Source organism: Phascolarctos cinereus, unplaced genomic scaffold, assembly GCF_003287225.1.
Source record: "Phascolarctos cinereus isolate Bilbo 61053 unplaced genomic scaffold, phaCin_HiC Scaffold_1;HRSCAF=81, whole genome shotgun sequence".
Taxonomy (NCBI): domain Eukaryota; kingdom Metazoa; phylum Chordata; class Mammalia; order Diprotodontia; family Phascolarctidae; genus Phascolarctos; species Phascolarctos cinereus.
Window position 1 is genome coordinate 152,345,981 of NW_027555514.1, and position 23,326 is coordinate 152,369,306.

A 23,326-nucleotide genomic window follows, 5' to 3' on the forward strand; every position below is an offset into this window, starting at 1 on the left:
AACACTGACATGTGCTGAAATAGAGATGCAAAATGCTTTTAGTAAAGGGAAGAGGGTCAAGTTCAAGCAGATAAATTAGGAAAATCACAGATTTTGAGACAATTTGAGATAACTTTTTTTTTTTGCGAAGACAAAAATGATGCCAGAAGAGGAAAAAAAAAGTTGGAATATATGTATCTATCAACAAATCTACACACACATATGTATCTATACCAATATCTAGCTTGTTATCTCTATGAAATACACAAAATTTAGAGACATCTCCACTCCAAATGTTCACATGGACTATTTGTGCCCAACCTGTGTGAGCCTTCCAAGCTCACATTGATCTGATCAGTCACAGTCGGACACACTATATCTTCACCCCAATGTAGTAACACCATTTTGGTCCTCTTTAAGAATGAACTAAGATTCTCCAGCCAAGATTTCCAGATTGTCTAACTTAGTGACATGTCTTAGTTCACTTCTGTAATAAACAGTCAATAAGATTTAGCCCAGTCTCCCATTCCTGTTTTATGTGTAGCACAGTTTGAGATGGGGCAATCCGAGGGTCAAAGCAGTGCACCAGACTTCAGGAAATGTGGGTTCAATTCCCAGTTCTATTATCTACCAGCTGCATGCCTATCAACAAATCACAAAACCTCTTGAGTTCTTTAAAAATGGGATAATAATACTTATATTACTTAACTCGGGACTGTTGCAAAAAAAGCCTTGGTAAGCTTTAAAACATTATATAAATTTGAGCTATGACTATAATCCAGAGGCACTGCAAGAACTTTAATTTCCTTCTGAATTAAAGGAAGATTAAATCATTTTCAGCATAGCTTTGGTGTTAAGTTCATTTTTATCCTTATTCTTAGAAAATGAGCAATCCTAGTATGGTACGTTTAGACTCCAAGAATTCTTAACCTGACGTTCACAAGAAATGTGTAAAGAGTGGAGGGGGTGGCAAGTGTCCTAGGAATTTTGATGTGGAAAAAATTGCATTTTAATTTTTGTTAAACTTCAGCTGAAATTTAGCATTCCTTCAATTATAAATTTTAAAAATGAAATGATTCTAAGGAGCCTATATGGTTCATTAGTCTAACAAAGGGATCTCTGACAGAAAAAAAATGTCAAAAACCCTTTTACGGGGAACTCTCAGCTAACCAGAATATTTAATAACCCCATTACCCAACCACTCTATATAAGAGAGTTCATTGTAAACTGCTCATTTTTCACCCTTTCTTACCCCCCAAACTCACTAAAGGCAAGACTCATACTTAGTTTTGAAAATGTAACACCAGGCTATATACCTTCAGCATACTCAATAATATTTGTTGCCTTTAGTTATATTCAGATGAATTAAGTTTCTTTTAAGTCACCAGTCTCTCCTATTTATTATTGATAATGTCAACTTGTAATTATTTGAAATATGATAGAGCACCAGTGTTTCAATTCATTAAAGTATGTCTCCTCTTTGTGACTTTTTTTTTCTGTGTTTATTCAAATGGCTTTAACATCCCACATTCTATAGCTCTCGCTCTCTCTCACAAATACACACCCCCCCCACACACACAGAGGCAAATATGATATTTAAGCCAATAACTAACTATACCTTCAACAATCACAATCATCACCTATTATTTTAATATATATTTTGACTCCCTTCAAACTTTCCTCCCCCAGATATTTCATATAGGTCCAGGTTTTTTGGAGTTTAGGTTACACAGGATAGGAAGGAGCAATGTCTCCCTCCCCTCAATGGTATTACATTCTAATTTAAACATGTAAGGATAGGTGATATTCTTTTTTCATTGCACTGTATAACTTGGCTGCTAACTATTACAGCCCAAAAAAAGATGGTGGTAGGGCATGCTACATTGAGAGGTATCAACTTAAACTGCCACTATAATTTATACAACCCAAAATACTCAAACAAATATTTGTTGTAGCCAAATAAGCTTCCATTCATGTAATAAATATGTACAAACCTTAAAAAGGAAGTTAAACTCAATAAACTTTCAAGTTCTATTTATTTACATTCCCTAAATGATGAACAATAATAATTGGCCTACTTCAGTCATGATTGCTCATGGGTTTGTTTTTGTAATTGCCACCCCCCAATCCTCTTTTAAAAATACACAACATCAATGACCACCCAATATACAGGTTAGTAATCTATCACATGAGTTCATGCCCACTACACATTCACGGGGGAAAAAAAGAACACATTAATATGCTATAACCTTAATATCTCAGATAAACACTTACAAAGTTAAATATACACCTTCCATCTTCGGATTTAATATGAAGAATTTAAAATGTATAAGAAAAAGAAGAAAGCAAATCACAATTTGAACTCACCACCAGGGCTTTGGATCTGTTACTTAGTAGTTTTTCAATGTCCCTGGCTGCAATTTCCACCAGCTGACGTGCATTGTTGGGTTCTACAGTATACAAGTCCTTGTATTTCACATAAATCTGAGTGAAGGAAAAATAAAGAGAAAAGTAATATTATCATAGATGTGCTCATTTAATTAACAGGCTGATCATTTTTAAGGAAAGGCAATCTTTATTTTAACCCTCATTTTTCTTCCCTCACTTAGTTCTATTTAACTTTGGTGTGTAAATCAATGGCTATTTTCTGTTACTAGGACAAACAATGAAGAATTATATTACTAAGCCCTAGGTGAAGATGCATTGCTGTTTTATTGTTGCTATTGTTGTTGTCCTTTTTTTTTTTGAGCTAGATGTATTCAATGTTGTACTGGAGAGGAACTAGAGTCTCAGTCTATGAGGAGAAGGAAATCCCTCATGCCTCCAACAGATGGCTTGCACACGCATGACTAGGTCTCCTTTCTGAGCCAATGCCTGGTGGTACTTTTACTGTCTTGTGGAAAGTGAATCTAGGCACACATACAGGAACAGGTCCAACACTGTTTCCTGGCAGAATTACAGATTTATTGTTTTTACTGCTACCAGTCCTTCCACTCTGATCTTGACTGGATTTTGAGACTACAAGAGGATTTTTTTTTATGAAAGGACACAGTGATAATGCAAATTCCTTTATGATTTACTCTCAGTTTGATTTGTAAGTATATATTTTGATTTTCTCCAACAGTTAATTCCATTGCTACTTTTAAAATTATCAGACTCAGTCATATTATGGGTTGATAGCACAATTTAAATTTAAATCTTCTAATGTAGACTAATTTCAGGTTCATTAAATCAGCCACACAAATTCAATATATTTTAATTTTTTTTCCCCCAGACTCCTTGCATGCTATTGAATTGGATCCTGGATCCTTGTAAAATTCAAAGATTGAGGTCTACTTAAGTAGCTTAATCTCAATCTGTCCCAAAGGTTCTCCATCCATTTTAGTCTGAATTTTGAAGCGTCTCAGCCCAAATTTAAAGGACTCAGAGCAGGCTGAGATAAATGAGGTGACAAGTGTTCTCCAGTAATTCCCATATAAAAGGCATAAGATAATCATTTAGGTCAGTGATGTCAAACTGAAATGGAAAGGGATCCCTGAAGACCACATATTGACTTAGAAAACCACAGTTTCACATTATCTATGTTATATTGGGTCTTTCTTTATTTTTTAAACATTTTCCAATTACATTTTAATCTGGTTCAGATCTCACATGAGAGTTTTATGGCTGCAAGGCTGTGAGTTGATAATCTAATGAGCTATTCTAAGATATCATCTATCAGATGACAAGAAATACAGCTGTCACATTAAGAGAATAGTGCCAAGAAGGCCGTCCCCAGGTAATTTTTTGTATATATCTGACACTTCTAAGTCTCACTTTATCTTTCCACTACTGTTGAGGAAATATTGCCAACATGGGCCTCTAATGTTTATTTAATGAGAATAATTTCAAGGCTGAGAACTTAACCACACAGAGTGAAATAATGCAATGCCAACAACTTTCATTTACTGTGAACTAGACAGGAGGAACAATGGTAGAAGGGCATGTGCATGTATCTATAGTATTTAAACATACCAGATGAAAGATAGCTCTACTCCCAATAGGATCTGAAGAAAATGGCAGATAAACTAACTGCCACTACCACTGCAAAGCACCATGGCTAATGTCGAGGAAAAGATTTATGGTTGCCTCTGCTGCCTTAGATACCTACAAGATCAATCTCACTTAATTTTGCACTTAATTTCTACTTTTGCAACATGAGACAGTTGGCCTGTGGGTTTCCTCCCTTTTTCTTCTTCTCTTCTGTTACTTGGACTTTGAGAGTACAGTGATCCTTAGCAATCATTATTTTTTTCCTTAAAATGAATATTAATATAAAATATCATGGCACATATTATATTTCCTTGGTCATTTTCTGAGATAAAGTTTCTTAACTTTTTGTAATGTCATCATTATCTGTTATATGAGGTAGTTAAGCCATCAATACCTTTAGAGAGACGTGTTAGTGAGATTGCACATTTATCCAAGTTCTGATTCCAATGTAAGGCACTGGAATCATATCTTTTTCTTTAGTTATGCTTGATGGCAAATCATTTTCATATTAATACCTTCACAAAATATTATTGCCACTGCCACTTACTTGTTTCCCCGCCTCATCGATCTTTCTCAGCAACCAAAAGGATTTTCCTTATGCACTAACAGTATTATCACATTTCTCTCTCTCACACACACATTCAATAAACTTCAGTGAATGCCTATTACCTGTTGGATAAAATATGAAGTTCCTTTATTTGGCTTTTAAAGCCCTTCACAACATGGCCCTGACCCATCTTTCCAGTCTCACTGCAGATTCCTTCCCCTTTCACACTTTGCCATCTAGGAAAACTGGCCTTTCTCTACTTTACTCATAATGTTGTTACATCATTGGTCTTTGTGCTTTTCCATTTGGACAATGCTCTAGGCCTGGAATGCACTCCCTCTTCACCTATGGCTCATAGGATTTCTTGCTTCCTTTAGGTAAGCAGGGCTTCTTATGACCATCAGCTTAAGCACCACCATCTCCACAAAGTCTTCCCAGTCTTCTCAACTCCTAGGATCCTTCCTCCTGACCTACCTTGTATTTAATTACTTCGGCTTTACATTTTCTCTGTATTTATTCCACATATGCTTATACAGGTACTTGACTCTCCCACTGGAATGTAACCTCCTTGGGCTTAGGTAGTATTTCATTCCTTACATATGAATAAGTGAATCAATGAAGCATTTATTAACTGCTTCTTATATGCAAAGCCTAGGCATACAAATATGAAAGTAAGACAATCTCTACTCTCAAAAACACATGTGGAAAATTTTAGCTGCAAGTAAGATGGAAAAACCCCATGGTTCTTAGGTCCCCAGACAAAAGGAGGTGTCATTTCTAAAAGCAAAGAGCACAGTTCCTGATACATTAAATGTGCTAAATAAATGTGTATTCCCTTTCCTCCCTTTCCTTCCTTGGGTACAGTAGCAAAGCAGATGTTAATGCCCGTTCTCTAATGTCACTTCCACTGAAAAATGATGACAGTTTCTGATGTTGAACATATGACAAGCTTTTGATAGCAAGATTTTCTTTTCCAGGTCTTCAGTAGTTGTGGCACTCACAGGAACAATTGTCACATTGCATCTCCTAGGGGTTACTTCCTAAGGAGATGTCTGTATCCCTAGGACCTAGCACAGTGCCAGGCACATAACAGCTTAATAAATGCTTGCTGATAGACTGATTAAAGAAACTCTAAATTCTCTACCTAACTATCAGGAAGAATGAGATGTATAGGGCCTAGTTCTGTGATGTCTTAAAGGGTACTTACTTTACAGCCATTCCTTGACAATCAACTTATTAGTTGAATGACTTGGGACAAATCATTTTAGCCTCCCTGGCCCTCAGTTTCCTCATTTATAAAAAAAAATGGATGGCTTTTGGGGTCCCTTGCAGCTTTAAATCAATGATTCTATAAGCTGAGATATACATAAGATTGCAAGGTTATTTTACTTCAATATTTAAAGGATCTGTGATTCCATCAGTGTTACCATCTTTTCTAGTAATAGCTGAAAATATAGTACAGTGTGGAAAGAGCTGGATTTGAAGTCCCAGGCTTTAAGTTTGAATCCTGATTTTGTTATTTAGATTACATCTCTGACTTTGGACAGATAGATCATTGAACCTTTCTGAGCTTCAGTTCCTCACCTACAAATTGAGGGTACTACATGGACTTAATGTTCCCTTCTAGGTCTATGTAATACGTTAAAATCCCTTCCCTTAATTTTTGCCACGCAAAATTTATATACTTGTTTTTTTCTTTTTAATTGACAATCTTTATCATATAAACCTGTGATTTCCCCCCCCAATCAAAACAGTAAGACAATGCAATTTCCTAAACAAATTAAATCTTTCAAAATGTCTCACCAGGATTTGATGGCTTTAAAATGTTATTATTAGTGAATTATATGAGGTTAGTATGCAATCTTGTGGTACTCTCTCACAGTGCAGTGCTTGTGGACACCATCCAACTCATTGTACTGGACCCCTAGACGTTTCCCAGACCCAAAGCACTTTGAGGATCTACACCCTTAAAACTATATTTCATAGTCTTCCACCAATGTTTACCTTTAAGTTTTGCTTGAGGACACACATAATTCAAAATTAAGACATTTAATGAACCATTATAATGAGGAAAATACAGTCAAAATATCTCCCCTGTAAACCTGGGGCACACTCTTCCAAAATGCAGTCAGAGAAAGACATACGTGTAGAGGTCAAAGAGAGAAATACACACATGGGGAAACGTGTGGAGGTGAGGCCAAGCTCCCCATGAGGAGGCGCTAAGGCTGATGTTTCACACTGACCTTGTTATCGCTCTGCCATAAGAAACAAGAGTCTTTATTATTGGAAAAGTTTGACACAAGTTGAAAAAGGTGCCATGGGAGTCTAAAAGGTCAGAGGTTTCTCAGAAGAAAGAACCTTCCCATCTTACAAATGGGATATGAATTTCTATGGCTGAAATATGCATATTATGTATACTCAGGAGGACAGAGATTAACTTTGCCAAATTCATAGAATTTCATTAGAGCCACAGAAATTGCATTGCACCATCTGCATTTTTATTTTATATAACCTCTATCATTTTCTTCAATATTCTGGCTTTAAGAAGATAAGGAAATAATCTTTGATATTTCTACTTTTAAAACCTACACCTACACTGCTTTATATCATCACACACCCCAAAATCACTTACTTCTTTTGTTGATATGATTTAATCCACCAAAGTTTGGGGTGGAATTGACTACTGATTATATTAAAATATTAAGCTTATAACTTAAAACTATGGAGTAGTTTAATTATTCAAAATAGTTATTGAATAAATACCATATGTAAGGCTCTGTACTAGGCATTATGTGCAAGACTGAAAAAAGAAGGAAGGTAGGTGAGGTTGAGCAGCAAACATGGTGGTTCAGTAGACAGAGCATGAAGTCTACGGTCAGGAAGACTCTACTTAAAATCTGGCCTCATTTACTAGCTTGTGTCACTTGACACATGCATGAGTCACTCGACCTCTCTCTGCCTCTATTTCTTTAACTGTAAAGTATGGATAATAACAACATCCATCTCAAGGTGCTCAGTAATCACTTATTACCCCCCTCATTCTCTCCTTTCCTTCCTATCAAGAAGCTTTGATCATGCACTTGGAGTTGGAAAGAAATTCCAAAGCTATCTGGTCCAACCACCCTTTTTTATTTTATTTAAACAGGTGATAAAAATAGGGCCTCAGAGAAGGTGAGCCAGTTACCTCCACGGATGAAGACCCAGGTCCTCTGTAACTAGAGCAATGGTCTTTCTGTAGTGCCCCACAGGTAGAAATATTTTGAGCTTTTTGGTTCCATGATGTCCATGGTTTGGGCACCTTCCCACTGAAATATATCACAACTTTTCTACAACTTTTTTCCCTGTGTGATACTACTTTGCCTTATTTTCTCACAGATGTTCTAGCCAGAACACTGGACTAACATCCTTACCTTTAGCACCTTAAAGATATCAGTGTACCATGCACACTCTCCACATAGTAGACTTCAATCTTTCTATGTCATTAGACCACCCCAAAAGAGTATAACTTGGTAGGGACCTTAGAAGTCTATCCTTCCCTATAGACTCTCATTTTACAGAAGAAACAATGATGGCAAGCCCTTGAAAAACCTTACCAGGTGTCACCTATATTATGCCATCAGTGGGTTTTCCCCAGACCCTCTTTTTTTCTGGTGTGTGCATGGGGGAGGTATGTAAATATATCACAAAATAATGAAGTTATTTATTTCAACAGATTGATGCAGTACACTCCAACTGTATAATTGTGTAACTATAAAGGAAACAAAGTGAGGACTGATTGAGTGAATATCCTATTTGTTACATCCAACTTCAGAACATTGAGATTCACTAACATTTTCATGCTGCAAACACAATTAGAATATTGTTTTCTACTATATTGTTTATATTCAACAACTCGAAGGAAATATTAATTTTTACCATCAAAAGGAAGTGATTGTTTTTCTTTATGTATTTAGAGTTCACAGCATTCCCTTTAGAGCACTGAAACATTTGTATATCAATAAAGTTCAATTTATGATGGAATTTTACTTTTTTATTAATTTATTTTTATTTATCAACAGTCATTGTCATAAGCTTTTGAGTTCTAAATTTTTCCTCCCACTCCTTCCCTGCTTCCCTCCCCAAAGCGGTGTGCCATCTGATATAGGCTATAAATATACATTCCTACTAAACATATTTTCACATTAGTGATGTTCCAAGGAAGAGTTAGAACAAATAGGAGGAATTGCAAGAAAGGGAAAACAAAACACAAGAAAAAAAAATAGCAAATAGCATACTTCGATCTGCATTCAAAATCCATAGTTCTTTCTTTGGATGTGGATAGCATTTTCGATCACGAGAACTTTGGAGACATCTTAGATCTTTTCACTGCTGAGAAGGGCTAAGTCTATCAAGGTTAGTCATCACACAACATGGCTATTACTGTGTACAATGTTCTACTGGTTCTGCTCATTTCACTCAGCATCAGTCCATATAAGTCTTTCCAGGTTTTTCTGAAGTCTGGCTACTCATCGTTTCTTACAGCACAATAGTATTCCATTACATTTATATACCACAACTTGTTCAGTCATTCCCCAATTGATGGGCATCCTCTCAATTTCCAATTCTTTGCCACCACAAAAAGAGCTGATATAGATATTTTTATACATGTGGGTCCTTTTCCCATTTGTATGATCTCTCTAGGATACAGCCCTAGAAGTGCTATTGCTGAGTCAAAGTCACACTTTTATAGCCCTTTGGGCATAGTTCCAAATTGCTTTTCAAAATGGTTGGATCATTTCACAACTTCACCAACAAAGCATTAGTATTCCAATTTTCCCACGTCTCCTCCAACATTTATCATTTTCCTGTTTTGTCATGTTGGCCACTCTGAGAGGTGTGATGTGGTACCTGAGAGCTGTTATGATTTGCATTTCTCTAATCAATAGTGATTTAGAGCATTTTTTCATTAGATTTTAGATGGCTTTAATTTCTTCATCTGAGAACTGCCTGTTCATATCCTTTGACCATTTATCAATTGGGAAATGACTTGTAGTCTTATACATTTGACTTAATTCTCCATATATTTAAGAAATGAGGCCCTTATCAGAGACACTGGTTGTAAAAATTCTTTCCCAATTTTCTACTTTCCTTCTAATCTTGGTTGCAGTGGCTTTGTTTGTGCAAAAACTTTTCAAGTTAAGGTAATTAAAATTATTCATTTTGCATTTCATAATGTTCTCTATCTCCTGTTTGGTCGTGGATTCATCTGTTCTCCATAAATCTGATAGGTAAACTATTCCTTGCTCTCCAAGTTTGCTTATAGTATCAGCCTTTCTATCTAAATCATGAATCCATTTTGACTTTATTTTGGTATATGGTATGAGATTTTGGACTATGTTTCTGCCATACTCTTTTCCAGTTTTCCCAGCAGTTTTTGTCAAAGAATGAGTTCTTATCCCAGAAGCTGAGATCTTTGGATTTATCAAATAGTAGATTATTATGGCCACTGACTACTGTGTCTTATATACCTAACCTATTCCAGTAATCACCATTCTTTTTCTTAGTCAGTACCAAGCAATTTTAATGATTGCTGCTTCATAATATAATTTAAGATCTGGAATGGCTAGGCCACCTTCCCCTGCATTTCTTTTCATTAGTTCCCTTGATATTCTGCACGTTTTGTTATTCCAAATGAATCTTGTTAGTATTTTTTTTAGTCTATAAAATAATTTTTGGTAGTTTGGTATGGTACTGAATAAGTAAATTAGCTTAGGTAGAATTGTCATTTTTATTATATTAGCTGGGCCTACCTGTGAGTAACTGATGTTTTTCCAATTATTTAGATCTGACTTTATTTGTGTGAAAAGCATCAACTTTAGAGCACTGAAATATTTGTACATCAATAAAGTTTAATTTACGATGGAATTTTACTTTTGATTCATTTATAAAAAGCAATCACTAACTTCCTTTTTTAAAAAAATCATTAATTATATAGTAATATACTTAATACTTATGATCATCATTATGTAATGCTTGTCACAAAAATACACATTTAGATTAAACATTCACAATTGTAGTAAAGCTGCACCATTCTTTAAGTGAAATGCAGTATGTAGTAAAAAGTTAGGTAAGAGATAACTGTTACCTTAGACTCTCTTGTTCAATTCATATCTCATGTAACAAATTTATAGGATGATAGAGTAAAAACTAATTTCATCCCCTAGGAGAAAATAAAGGTTGCAAACTTCCTAAGAGGTGTTACCTAAAAGGTGGATTTATGTAGGTATTTACAAAACATAATTGGACATTCTCCAACCTGTTGTGTTAAACACAAAAAGCTGTGGAAATTTCATTTGGAGATTCAGGATTGAAATTACCCTGAGCAAATCATCATGCCTTGGAATGCAAGAAAATATATGTGCATAGTTGATTGTGACACTGCATGTCTTCTTTTCAATCTAAAGCCCCTTTTCATTTAATAGGCACTGTTTCTTTTCTGGTAAAGTTCTTTGGCATTCAAGTAAAGTCAATACTTTCAGAAGAGTCATCTGCATCACATGGGAGTAACAGTTTAATTTCTGAATCACAACTTAATCTAACCCACAGATATTGATGATCTCAATACATAATTTTAGTCTCATCATTTTTACAGAAAGTGTGGAACTCAGGGCTTTTTCTTGGCATCATCTGATCTCATTTCTTTTTACCACAATGGTTCCTGCTACAATGTTGTAGGTTGTTAGATTATGATGAAAAAAAAAATCAGCAGTGTGATAAAAGCAGGGGAAAAAAGAAGCAATAGAAAAATTTTTGATCAAGGCTTGAATAATGGATGTTTTTATATTAACATTTGAGGAAGGGATCACTAAAACATGACTTGGTGAAGAGTACTGATTTATCACATATCACAACATGAAGTCCGACCAGAAATTTCCCTGGAGTGGCTCCACCTGCTCCCCGTATACAAATAATCTTGTAGACCCAAACTCATAACCCATATCTTAGAGTTACAATCATCATTTTCTGCAGGTCTTCAATTGATGTGTCTTCATCTATTTCTTCTATTATATAATGTATACCAAGCTTAGAAATGTGACTTTGAATGAATAAGTTACTTTGTCTATTATAAATACCCAAATTAAATATAAAGGAAATAGGAAGAAAGACACTATCTGCATCCACAGAAAAAACTCATACATAGATGTATAGAATAATTTTACATATATACCTATTTGTATCTAATGGTATCCATCTCTAGGGTGGGGAGGTGGGAAGAAAAAAATATTTAAAAGGAATAACAAGTTGTTCATAATAGATCTGCAGTTTCATGTACAATTGTCTTTTTTATTGTACTATGTTATAGAAATGCTTGTTTTATTACATATATTTAAAATATTTTTAAAAAACGTCCTTTATTCCACTGACATGCATAATAGTTAAGACATGGCTGCTTTCATAAAAATAGAAGAAATCCATCATCTCTGCCACAAAACCGTATGCCAAGGATGAAATAGCATATTCTCTACCTGCAGGATGCCCATTCTCATTCTGCTGCCGAGGCACAGTGACCCTTCCAGACCTGGTCACCAGAGCTAACCTGGCCAATCCCTGCCAGTTGGGAGTCTGAGTCCTGGGGAGGAGACATTAATGGTAGAAATAGTGGCCATGGCCATCTGCAGAGCCTCTTGAACAGTCCATTCTGGTCACTTGAAATCAGGTCAAAGGGAAGGATCACAGTGACTCAGAATTCTCCTACATTTCAAAGTGCAGCTAAGCAGCCCTGGACTTTCCAAGTACCTAGGAGGAGACATCCGCTAAAAAGGTTTGGCAAAGGGCCAGTTGTCTTCCTCAAACAACAGATTTAGTCAGAATCATATATATATGTGTATATGTATATATATATGCACGTATATATATATATACACTGCCCCAGTAGTGGCTTCAGTAGGCCACTGAGTCACTTGAGAGGAACATGATGGTGAATGGACTGACTGGGGATGCTGGCCTTGGGCCAGGTAAGAAAACAGTGGTGATCACAGTTTAGTGGTTGAGGACAATGCTAAAGAGCTATAAGAAAATGTGGAGGAGCTGGGAAGAAGAGATAAGAGACCTTAGTAGGAAGAAGCATACCCTGCTTCATTCCCCTCAGATGCCCAGTCCTAGTCACACCTCTAAAATCTATTAACAATTTAGTCATCCCAATACACTTATAATTTTAAAATAATGGGGAAATTATCTTATAATAATAAATTATATTATGGAATTAAATATTTTTTCTCCCACCAAAAGCCTAATCATGGGGCTTTCCTAACATGTTTTTTCAAAGAAGACCCAAGTTCAAATGCAGCCTGAGACACTTACTAGCTGTTTGACCCTGGACAAGTCACTTAACCTCTGTTTGTATTGATCCACTCGAGAAGGAAATTGGCAAACCACACCAGTATCTTTGACAAGAAATCCCCATGGACAGCGCTGGCATGCAATGGTCCACGGTCACAAAAGTTGGACATAACTGAGCAACAACAATTCAATGTGCTTTATTGGAATATCGATCACTGACCAAGAAAAATTTTGGTCACTGGAAACCATCACAAATATCCTGGAGTATGTTTTCTGTCAACCACCTCTTAGGGAAGAAAAAAAGTAAAAGGATCATTCTTGAATACTTGCCCAGAATAAACCTATTTAGGTACCATGATCCTACTTGTGTTAGTGGGAGTAATTATTAATTATGAATTGCTCTGTGCCATATGTTCAGACAACAGATATTTAGATATAGATATAAAGATATGTAGTTCTTGTTGTTCGGTCATTTCCATCATATTCTACTCTTTATGACCCCATTTTTTTTTACAAAGATACTAGATTGCCATTTCCTTTTCCAGCTCATTTTACAGATGGGGAAACTGAGCAAACAGGATTAACTGACTTGCCCAGGGTCACACAACTAGTATCTGAGGCTTATCTGAACTCAAATCTTCTCGACTCCAGGTTCAGCACTCTATCCACTGCGTCACCTGGCATTCCTATATAATTTTATTTAATTCCCTTATAAACTGATCCCAGAGCAGGTTTCTAGTAAACCGTTTCCCCCAAGGAAGGTACACGAATCATGACTCATCAACTTGAACACTGAGAGCTAAGCGAACAAGAAACTGGGATGTCAATTGGCTGCTGGCCCCAGGCTTAGTCTGTTTTCTCAGCTCTGTAGGGAGCTGGGAGCATTCTGGGGAGGGGAATTTGGTGGTCCTGGGACTAACAAAAAGCAAGGGGGAAAAGTGGGTGAGATGTATCCTAGGAAGCACATGAGAACAACAGGTTCAGGAATGCATCATGAGGCTGAGGCTAATATTCTTGGGCTTCACCCTTTCCAGAATATAGGGAGCCTGGTTCCCAACCTGAGATTCAAAGGGTGGGTCTCTGGATAGATTTAGAGGGTTTGTAAACTCAGAGAGGGAAAAAAACAACAACACACATATTTATTTTTATTCATTTTGGTTTCCTTTGCAGTCCTGTATACTTTATGCATTTGAAAAAGACTGTTATGCAAACCAACCACAAGAGAAAAGACGGGTCAAAGATCAGAGTAAAGTCTTGTATTGCTGCATCTGTAGGAAGATAAAGAAAAAGGCAAGAACCAATGAATTCTAGGAAGTAGTCCTGAAGTCACAAGGAGGAATTATTGTAGGGTCAGGAAAAAGGCCTTGTATATGCTCATTCAGTTCTGGTTCAGCAGACAATCCAAAGGTTTTTCTTCATTATTCATTAAGCAAAGTGAGCCAGCCACTGACAGAACAATGAGGCATGCTCTCAAGTGGAGACCTGGGTTCTTCCATTATGCACCTGCCTATACTTCCAGAAAAAGACTTGCTGCACCCCACAGTGAGCTGTCAAAAGGTAGAGTCTGTTACCCATACTTGTGAGACAAGGGACCTCATTGGCCAATTCCCATTGTGCAAACATGACAGATTATTTTGCTTCTCTTTCTCTCTGTGTCTCTGTCTCTATCTCTCTCTCTTTTTACTTACACATATACCTCAAAGGGCTTAAGGGACAATGTATTTTTGACAATGAGCCTATAGTTAAGAAACACAAAAGTCAAGAAAGCAGCTTCATGTTTCCCAAAGCTCTGGAATCCAGGGGGAGACTTATTGGGTGCTTCATAGAACAAGGTGCCTGCCACCATCATAGTGACACTCATATAGAGATATAAGTTGAGGAAGCATATTCTAAAAGGGATAAAATATCTTGCTAAGGTAAAGCTACAAAAGTCAAATAACTAGCTGAAAATGAAGGAGTATCTAGAAGGCACAGTTGTATAAGGCATGATAGGACACTAAGAAGATTAAAGGCTTTTTCTATTTATATTTGCAAGCAAGGTCAGTATTAGCTAAATCTTTTGTGAAGTTATAATGTAACTGCCCCTGAATTTTTAATTGCCTATTTCCCAATAACAAAACTCAGAAATATGCTTTTTTAAAAAAAATCCTGGACAGATACATGGTATTTTTAGAAAATAGGATATGAAAAGTGGAGTGATTTGTAGCCTCTTCTATAAGCAAAGTTCCACAGAACTGACCATACCTCCTCCCCACCCAATAAATTCCAGTTGCTCACTATTACCTCCTAATCTAATGTAAAATCCTCTGGCTTTTAAAACTTTTCAAAACCTAGCCCTTCCCAGGCTTCTTATACATTATTCCCTTCTACCACATTCTGTGACCCAGTGAAACTGACCTTCTAGCTACTCCACCTTCCAACTCTGCATTTACCTCTGAGGTCCTCATGCCCAAAATGCTCTCCTTCCTTGATTCCCTAGAATGTCTTAAATTTCAGTTAAAATTCTACCTTATGTAAGAAGTTTTTCCCAGTCTCCTTTAATATTAGGGTCTTTCTCTCTGGGATTGGCTCCAATCTATCCTATTTATATCTTGTAAATACATGCTTGTTTCCATCTATTTGGAAACTGTTCCATTAGAATTAGAACTCTTTGAAGCAAGGACTATATTTGCCTTTCTTTATATCCTCAGTGCTTAAAACAGTGTCAGGAACATAGTAAATACTTAATAAATGTTTAACTCTATAGCAATTTTCTGTGAAGAACTTAGGTCCAAAGAAAAAGTATTAGCCGTAGGAGCCCAACTAGGGAAGCCAGAAAAGACAAGAGTGCTATTTAGACAATCGAGTTCATTGAATTAGTATTTATGAAGTTATTACTATGTCGGTACTATTTAGTTTTATTTCTATTATGTCACCTATTATTCTCAAGGCATTATGCTATGAACTGAGAATGCAAAGATCAGATCTGTGTCTAGAAATTCTTACACCTGGGGCAAATTCAGCTGAGTGGTAATGGTCAGGAAAGGAATTTATAAACTGAAGCCCATGTTGTCCAACAGAATGTGTCACAATCAATCCAAACCACATACTATTTAATATCCCAATTAAACACGGAAACAAGACTATTAATGTTAATAGGCCAACAGATAGGATCTCCAACTAATGAGAAGCATATGTGCCAATCTCAAAAACACACACAGACTTATGTTACCATGATGGGTTGTTTTCTGACCTCTCTTTTTTACCTACTCCACTGAATTTGCTCCATGTGCAAAAATAGGGAAAGGTAGTAGGAGAAGACATGCCTGATGAGACCCTTATGAGACAGAGGGAGGAGGTGCACCAGAGGTGGCAGACTATCAAAGGACCATAAGGCATGGAGATGCACTGTCACAAGGAAAAATGAAGTCAGTAACTTGGGGTCAAAGCTCTAGCAGCCCTATCCTGTTATATAGTTCTGAAAAAGAAAGAGATGACAAGGTTCTGTTCTTGAGGAATTTATAGTCTGGCAGGGGTTGGCCTTTTGACTGAGTCCGAGTTTTACAGAACAAATCTTTTTATTAAAGGCAACCCTTTATATGTACTTGCAGTAGAGGGTGTCCCAGAGTTCTCAGGTGGGGGTGTAAGAAGGGGAGGGGGAGAAGGGAACGCAGAGAGAATATCTGAACTGTGTTTATTATTCTACTTCAAGATATGCTTCTGTTTAAAAAACAATTAGCTTTGGCTCATTAATAGATACCAAGTAATACACTGGATGGGTGCGCATGAAAAAGAATATTAGAAACCATCTCCAGCCCCTAAGGGTCACCTTTGGAATCCTAAGAGGAAAAGTAGTCAGCTACTCTTTGGGGATTCAACCCACCAAAGTGACTGGGAGTTGAGAAGTCTTGAGATATAGATAGATAGATAGATAGATAGATAGATAGATAGATAGATAGATAGATAGATAGATAGATAGATATTATATATTTATTTATTTATATATCTCTATCTATCTATCTATATTTATTTAGATATAGATGTATTTATATACATATAGATGTATAGATATATATCTACAGATATATTCCAAATGGCTCATTTCTTTTCTCCGTTCTGTATCACTTACTTCTTGTAGGAAAAAACAAAAAACAAAACACAAATCTTTTTTTTTTCCCATCTTCTTTTCCCTATTGAGGCATCATGGCATAGTGGATAGAAGAGTCTTGAAGTCAGGAAGATCTGACTGACTCTGACACAAATTGGCTGTATAACCACTGGCAATTCACTGAACCTCTTAGTGCTCCAGGCTAGTCTCTAAGACTAATTACAGATTTGTATCCCTTCACCAGGAGTAGTCTACACTGATAAAATCATAGGCCCTGACCAAAAATTATGACAGATAAGATCTTTCTTTCTCCCTCTCCTTCCCCCACCACACACCCCCTTTTCACCTCCAAAATAGAGACCGGCATGGGGACAGAAGTCCTGATACTCATTGAAGGGAATCAACAATGGCTATGTTGGGGTAGGAGACTGTGGGAGTTTTTCCATGCCTTCTGAATACAGGTCAGAGGCTAGATTTCCTGATGGTAGACTTTTCCACACCAAGATATTTACAGTGTCCAAGACTTTGAGAGATCTGCTGTAGAAGCATATGACAGAAATAGACATATGAATGGAAACTTGGCTAAAGTTTGCAAGTTCAGGTATCAGACCTTCTAAAAACAGAAGAGGATTTCCCATTGCAATGCACTCTTTTAAGAAAGGAGAGAATCCTCCCAGCAATACAAGGATCTAAGGCATTTCCAAAGGCCTCGTGATAGAAAATGCTATCCATATCCAAAGAAAGAACCATGGAGTTTGAATGCAGATCAAAGCATACTATTTGCTATTTTTTTCCTCTTCTGTTGACTTTTGTTTCCTCTTTCTGGTGATTCCTCCTGTTGGTTCTAATTTTTACTTACAATACCACTAATCTGAAAATATGTTTAATAAGAATGTATGTATGTGTATATATATGTATATATATGTATGTATGTGTATGTATGTGTATATATGTGTATGCATGTGTATACATGTATGTATATGTATATATATGCACATATGTATATAATGAATGTATGTATGTTATATATGTATGTGTGTGTATATGTATGTGTATATGTGTATGCATGTGTATATATGTATGCGTATATATATATGTATGTATGTGTATATATGAATGTGTGTGTATATATATACGTATGTGTGTATGTGTGTGTGTATATATATCTCCTATATCATATTGTGCAATATCTTGGGGAGGGTGGTGGGTGGAAGGGGAAGGAAAATTTTAAACTCAAAAGTATATGGAAGTGATTGTTCATAAATCAAAATAAATTAATTAAAAAATTTTTTAAAAAAGGAGAGAATCATTCACATAGATGCTGAACATTATCCAACTTACAAAGCCAAGCCATTGATTTAGACAGTACAGGTCTCATGGGATAGAAATTGCATGTTTAAAAACTCTTAAAGTATATTTCCCTTCTGGGGATAAGTGTAAACCATAAGTTAGAAACAGACATCCTGAGAGGACTATGTATCATTTAATCAGAAAGAAAAAGTAATTGAAATGCCCAAGTATTAACCAAATAGAAACCTCAGGTTCGGTTGCCTTCTGAGGATGCTAATGGATCATTTGAGCACTTTAAGTTTCTTTATCTGTTCATAGGCTCCTGTGAATTCTATGAACGTTCACAAGTTTCTGTGGGGTAAAGTTAAGTCTGTTCCATAACCAGAATCCATATTTTTGCCTTGAATGTTCATGGTAGAACTGAGGACCCCACTACCTATATTTTCAAAAAGCTAGACTCCTACTATTATCATGAATGTATTAGAATTTCCTCTGGGAGTACCTTCAGTTGGACAAGAAAGAGCCAAAGAGAAATCTGCTCTCCTCTGGGGTTACTTCTGAGGATCAGACCTGGTCTTTGTGAGGCTACAGTGTCCCAGTCTACTCCCAACACCCAAGGCAATGCTCTAAGTCTAAAAGTTAGAGATCTCTACCAGGTATGCTCCAAACAGAAAGGGAAAGAAAAGGGGTGCTAGGGGCAGCTAGGTGGGGCAGTGGATAGAGCACCAGTCCTGGATTCAGGAGGATCTGAGTTCAAATTCGGTCTCAGACACATAACACTTACTAGCTGTGTGACTGTGGGCAAGTCACTTAACCCCATTGCCTAGCCAAACCAAAAAAAAAAGAAAAAGAAAGAAAAGAAAAGTGTTAGATATGGATTATAACTCCTTCAAACTGTTTTTATTGTGAGTCAGAGATTTTTACCTCAAAACATTTCCTAGAGGTCCTATTCACCCTTGGGATGCCTTGTTTTTGTTCTTGTAACATCTCATTCTCCCTGAATGATCATCCCACCCCTTTTCTGGTGATACACATCCTTCATAACACAGTTTAAACACTTCTTGGACACCCTATTCCCAGTTCTTCTATTTCTCCACTGACCTTTGCATTTTCTACCATTTTCATTCTGAACTAACAGTGAAAATAAGCCCTTAATCAGCAATTTTTAATTGGGCCATGCAAAGAATGATGGTGTTGGTTGCTGTTCAGTTCAATCTGACTCTCCATGACCTCATGGATCATGTCCATAGGGTTTTCTTGGCAAAGATACTGGAGTGGTTTGCCATTTCCTTCTTCAGTGGATTAAGGTAGACAGGGGTTAATGATTTGCCCAGGGTCACCCAGAGGCTACATTTGAACTCAGGTGCTCCTGACTTCAGGCCCAGTGCTCCATCCATTGAGCCACCTAGCTGCCTCCTACAAAGAATTGTCTCTCTTAACTCCATCTCTAGTTCCCTTCAAAGATCAACTCCAATGCTGCTTGTTTCAAGAAACCTTTGCTAATTTCCCTACAATCATTGCGTATTTATTTTAGATATACACAATATTTACTTATCTGCAAACAAATTTAATTTACTTTCAGTAAAATGTAAGTATCTCAAGGGCAAGAAATGTCTCACTTTTATCCTTGTATCCAAGGGTGTGCTGCTAAATGTTTAACAATTGGCTTTCAAAAAAACCCCTGTATATACAACACACTTTTAAGTTTAATCTGAATTATTAGCATTTTCTCCATCACTTTCTTAAGTCTAGACCATTAGTGTGAAATTAAAATAGAAATGAGAGTCATTAATCTGTATACAGGGCAGCTAGGAGGTACAGTAGACACACTGCAGGGCCTAAAGTCAGGAAGATTCAACTTCCTGAGTACAAATCTGGCCTCAGACACAGTTGTGTTACCCTGGACAAGTCACTTTACCCTATTTGCCTCAGTTTCCTCATCTGTAAAATGAGCTGGAGAAGGAAATGGCAAACTACTCCAGTGTCTTTGCCAAAAAAATAACCAAACCCCGAATGAGTTCACAGAGAGTCAGACATGAGTAAAAACAACTGAACAACAATCTGTGTATAAGGATCCCTGTGAATTGTATGTTGACTTGGTTTTAAAACATAATATTATTTATGTTTTATTGTACTTTTATTTCTTTTGTTATATATTCCCCAATCCCATTTTAGTCTGGTTTGGGCCATGCATAGGAGTGCTGCGGACACCAATTTCCAATGCATAAACAATCACACTTGAAAATTTAACAATCAGCTCAGAAAGTCAGGTTTGAATTGAATTCAGTAAACTCCCGAATTACCTTTAATGAGTCTGGTACATAGAAGCTGCTTAATAAATATTTTTTGATTGTTAGGATATAAACTTTATGTGATATGGGATTGTTTCATTCTTTACATATGAATCTACAGTGCCAATCATAAAAGAGACACCAAATAAAAATCTGTGCACTGAGCAATTATAAATGACAGAAATACAAGTAATTTTAGGTTATTGGCATTTTCTTTGTCTTTTTTACAGGCACATACTTATTGTATTCATGTACCTAATATGTGCAAAGCACTGTGGGAGTGACTTTTTGAGTAAAATTAAGGATTAATGAAGCAAAGAATTTTATACATATTATCCCTTTATTATTATTACTCCCAAGATAATGTTATCTGGCCTTCTGTTGTACTTTTAATTTTTGGTGCTGTTTAAAGGTTGAGATTTGAGTATATATTTTGACCAGAAAATGTAATTTCAGTTAAAACAGGAAAGACATCATAATAGATCCCATTAAAAAACAAATGAAAAATAAGTTAACCATAGGCTGAATGAGCTGACTGTATAATATCTCTAACCCTCAGATGACCTGAAATGCTTTTTTTTAAGTTGTCCACAACAGAATTTTTCAAAGCAACCTCATTTTAAGTGACCTTTATCTTTATGCTCTATTAACAGAGAAGCTGTTTTTTTTTCAAATGATAAAAATGCTATCTGGTAATTCTGATATCTAATTTTAAAGATTTACTTTCATTATAAAAATTATCATAAGACTTCACTTTTGTAGCGGGCTTTTTCAGACTCTGGATATAATAGGTACAAAAGAAAGGGGGAAGAGATAAAGAAAGTATATCCTCTGTAGTTAGACTACATTGTAGCAAATAATGCCTTGAATCCTTTTACGACATTTCGTCTTCATTCTCGGGAAGAGAAGCAGCTTACCAACGGCTACAACATTTATGAGCTACCAGGTCTCTTCCCACTTGTGAAGATAATAGAATAGACCAAGACAACTCTCTGTTACTCCATCTGTCAGGGGGGGTCTACCAAACTATTTTAGTGATACATGGAGAAACAATAAATAATCATTTATCCTTCCTCCATTTCTTCCAAACAATTCTGAATACAAAAAGGCAGAGAGGCAATATAGGAGGAGTAGCAAATAACTGATGGCCTCCCTTTGTTAACTTCTACTCTGTGGCAGCAAAATTTCTAAGATTCTGATCCAGGTCTACATCAGAAACCTGTCACCATACATATTGCTACACATGACTTTCAGCATCTGTCCTCTTGTTGTAGACCAGTCTACATCAAACCACTTCAGAAACATGCCAGGCTTGATATTAGTCACCAGGGAGAACAACCCTAAGATCTCTAATGAAAATGCATTCTACCTTCTAACTTCCTACAAAATATAAATAAAAAATGACCTCAAGGTTTCTACAATCAGTCTATCAGTAGTTAAACATTTAGTAAGCACCTACTAGGTGCTATGCACCGTGCTAAGTACTATTGCTATTTTTGCATCTTGGTATCTAGAAAGGTATCATGTTAAAGAGAATAACAGATTGCCTTCATAAGCAGCATGAGCCAGGTTTAAGCCCCTTTTCTGACACATTTGGCTAAAAGACCCTCAGCAAGTTACTTAACTCCTTGATACCCCTGTAACCAACATTTGCAAATCTGCATCCACAGTGGAAGTTTCCACACTGGGAGTTACCCAAACACACCACCTTTCCTCCCCACACTCCGCAAAGGTATTTTGGGGACATTTTTACTTATAATATTCTGCTGCTGATTTTAAAAGAACATTCATAAAATCGGAAAATGCTAAATAGTCACTTATATTTGTATTGTATTTCTAGCTTTCAAAATATACATTTTCCATGTTTTAATCCTTTTATTTTTGTCCTAAGAACATAGTTGTCCTTACAAGTAGACAGTTATTATTATCTCAATCTGCCAAGTGAGCAAATTGAGACACAGAAAAAAAAAAAGCTTAAAATGCCCAATATCAACACAGGTAGTGAGAGGCATTACTGAGATTAGAAGTTAAATTCTCCTCATCAGAGTGGTAATTTAGATGGATAACCAGAGTTCTACCCAGTGAATGAAATTTTGAGAATATATTCAACTCTATTAACTCTCCATACTGAATTTAACATCTAGCCCCCCCTCAAATAATTAATTAAAATGGAAGCTACAAACATGGGAAGTTAAAGTGAGTTCATACTGAATGCTATCTTTATTTTCAATATAAGCAGACTCCCCAACAGAGGCCTTGTGACCATGTGCTTTATTTCTACAGGTAATAAGCATATTACTTTTTCCCACCATGAAACTGAATGGAATACTGTATTTACATAAAACTGAGCATATAATGTCTATACAAAATAGGCCCACTCCAACCTGCTAATCTCATGAGTCATTAGTGGAAAATAATTGCTTATCCAAAACAACTTATGTAAACAGTAACTTAAAATGCCGATGAGAATTGTTGAGTCACTTTTCATATCTTTCTTTACCTCTCGCTAAAATACAGTGGCATTCATTTAATGAAATGAAATAGAAAAATGTAGTGATGGGATTTTTTTCCAACAAGACTGTAATAATTATCTCCTCTTCTAAAAAAGCTTCCATGCAATGTTTTCATATCTTACTAAATTTTCATAATCTTAAAGAAAAGTAATATTGTTTTGTTACTAGCCTAACACACTGGAAGATGAAAAGCTGCATTAAAAAATCAAAAGCTGAACTATGACATAGCTATACATGCCATCTCAAATTAAAAATCAACTTCGTTGGA

General features: G+C 36.2%; 1 protein-coding gene across 7 annotated transcripts in view; it reads right to left on the reverse strand.

Moving 5' to 3' along the window:
• Window positions 1-23,326, reverse strand: part of CACNA2D1 (calcium voltage-gated channel auxiliary subunit alpha2delta 1) — a 665,577-nt gene that overhangs the window by 509,900 nt on the left and 132,351 nt on the right. For all 7 annotated transcript variants that reach the window (XM_020984466.2, XM_020984468.2, XM_020984467.2 and 4 more), the window contains exon 3: window positions 2,347-2,463. In XM_020984466.2, the coding sequence (XP_020840125.1) occupies window positions 2,347-2,463 (117 nt within the window). The remainder of the gene's footprint in view (window positions 1-2,346; window positions 2,464-23,326) is intronic.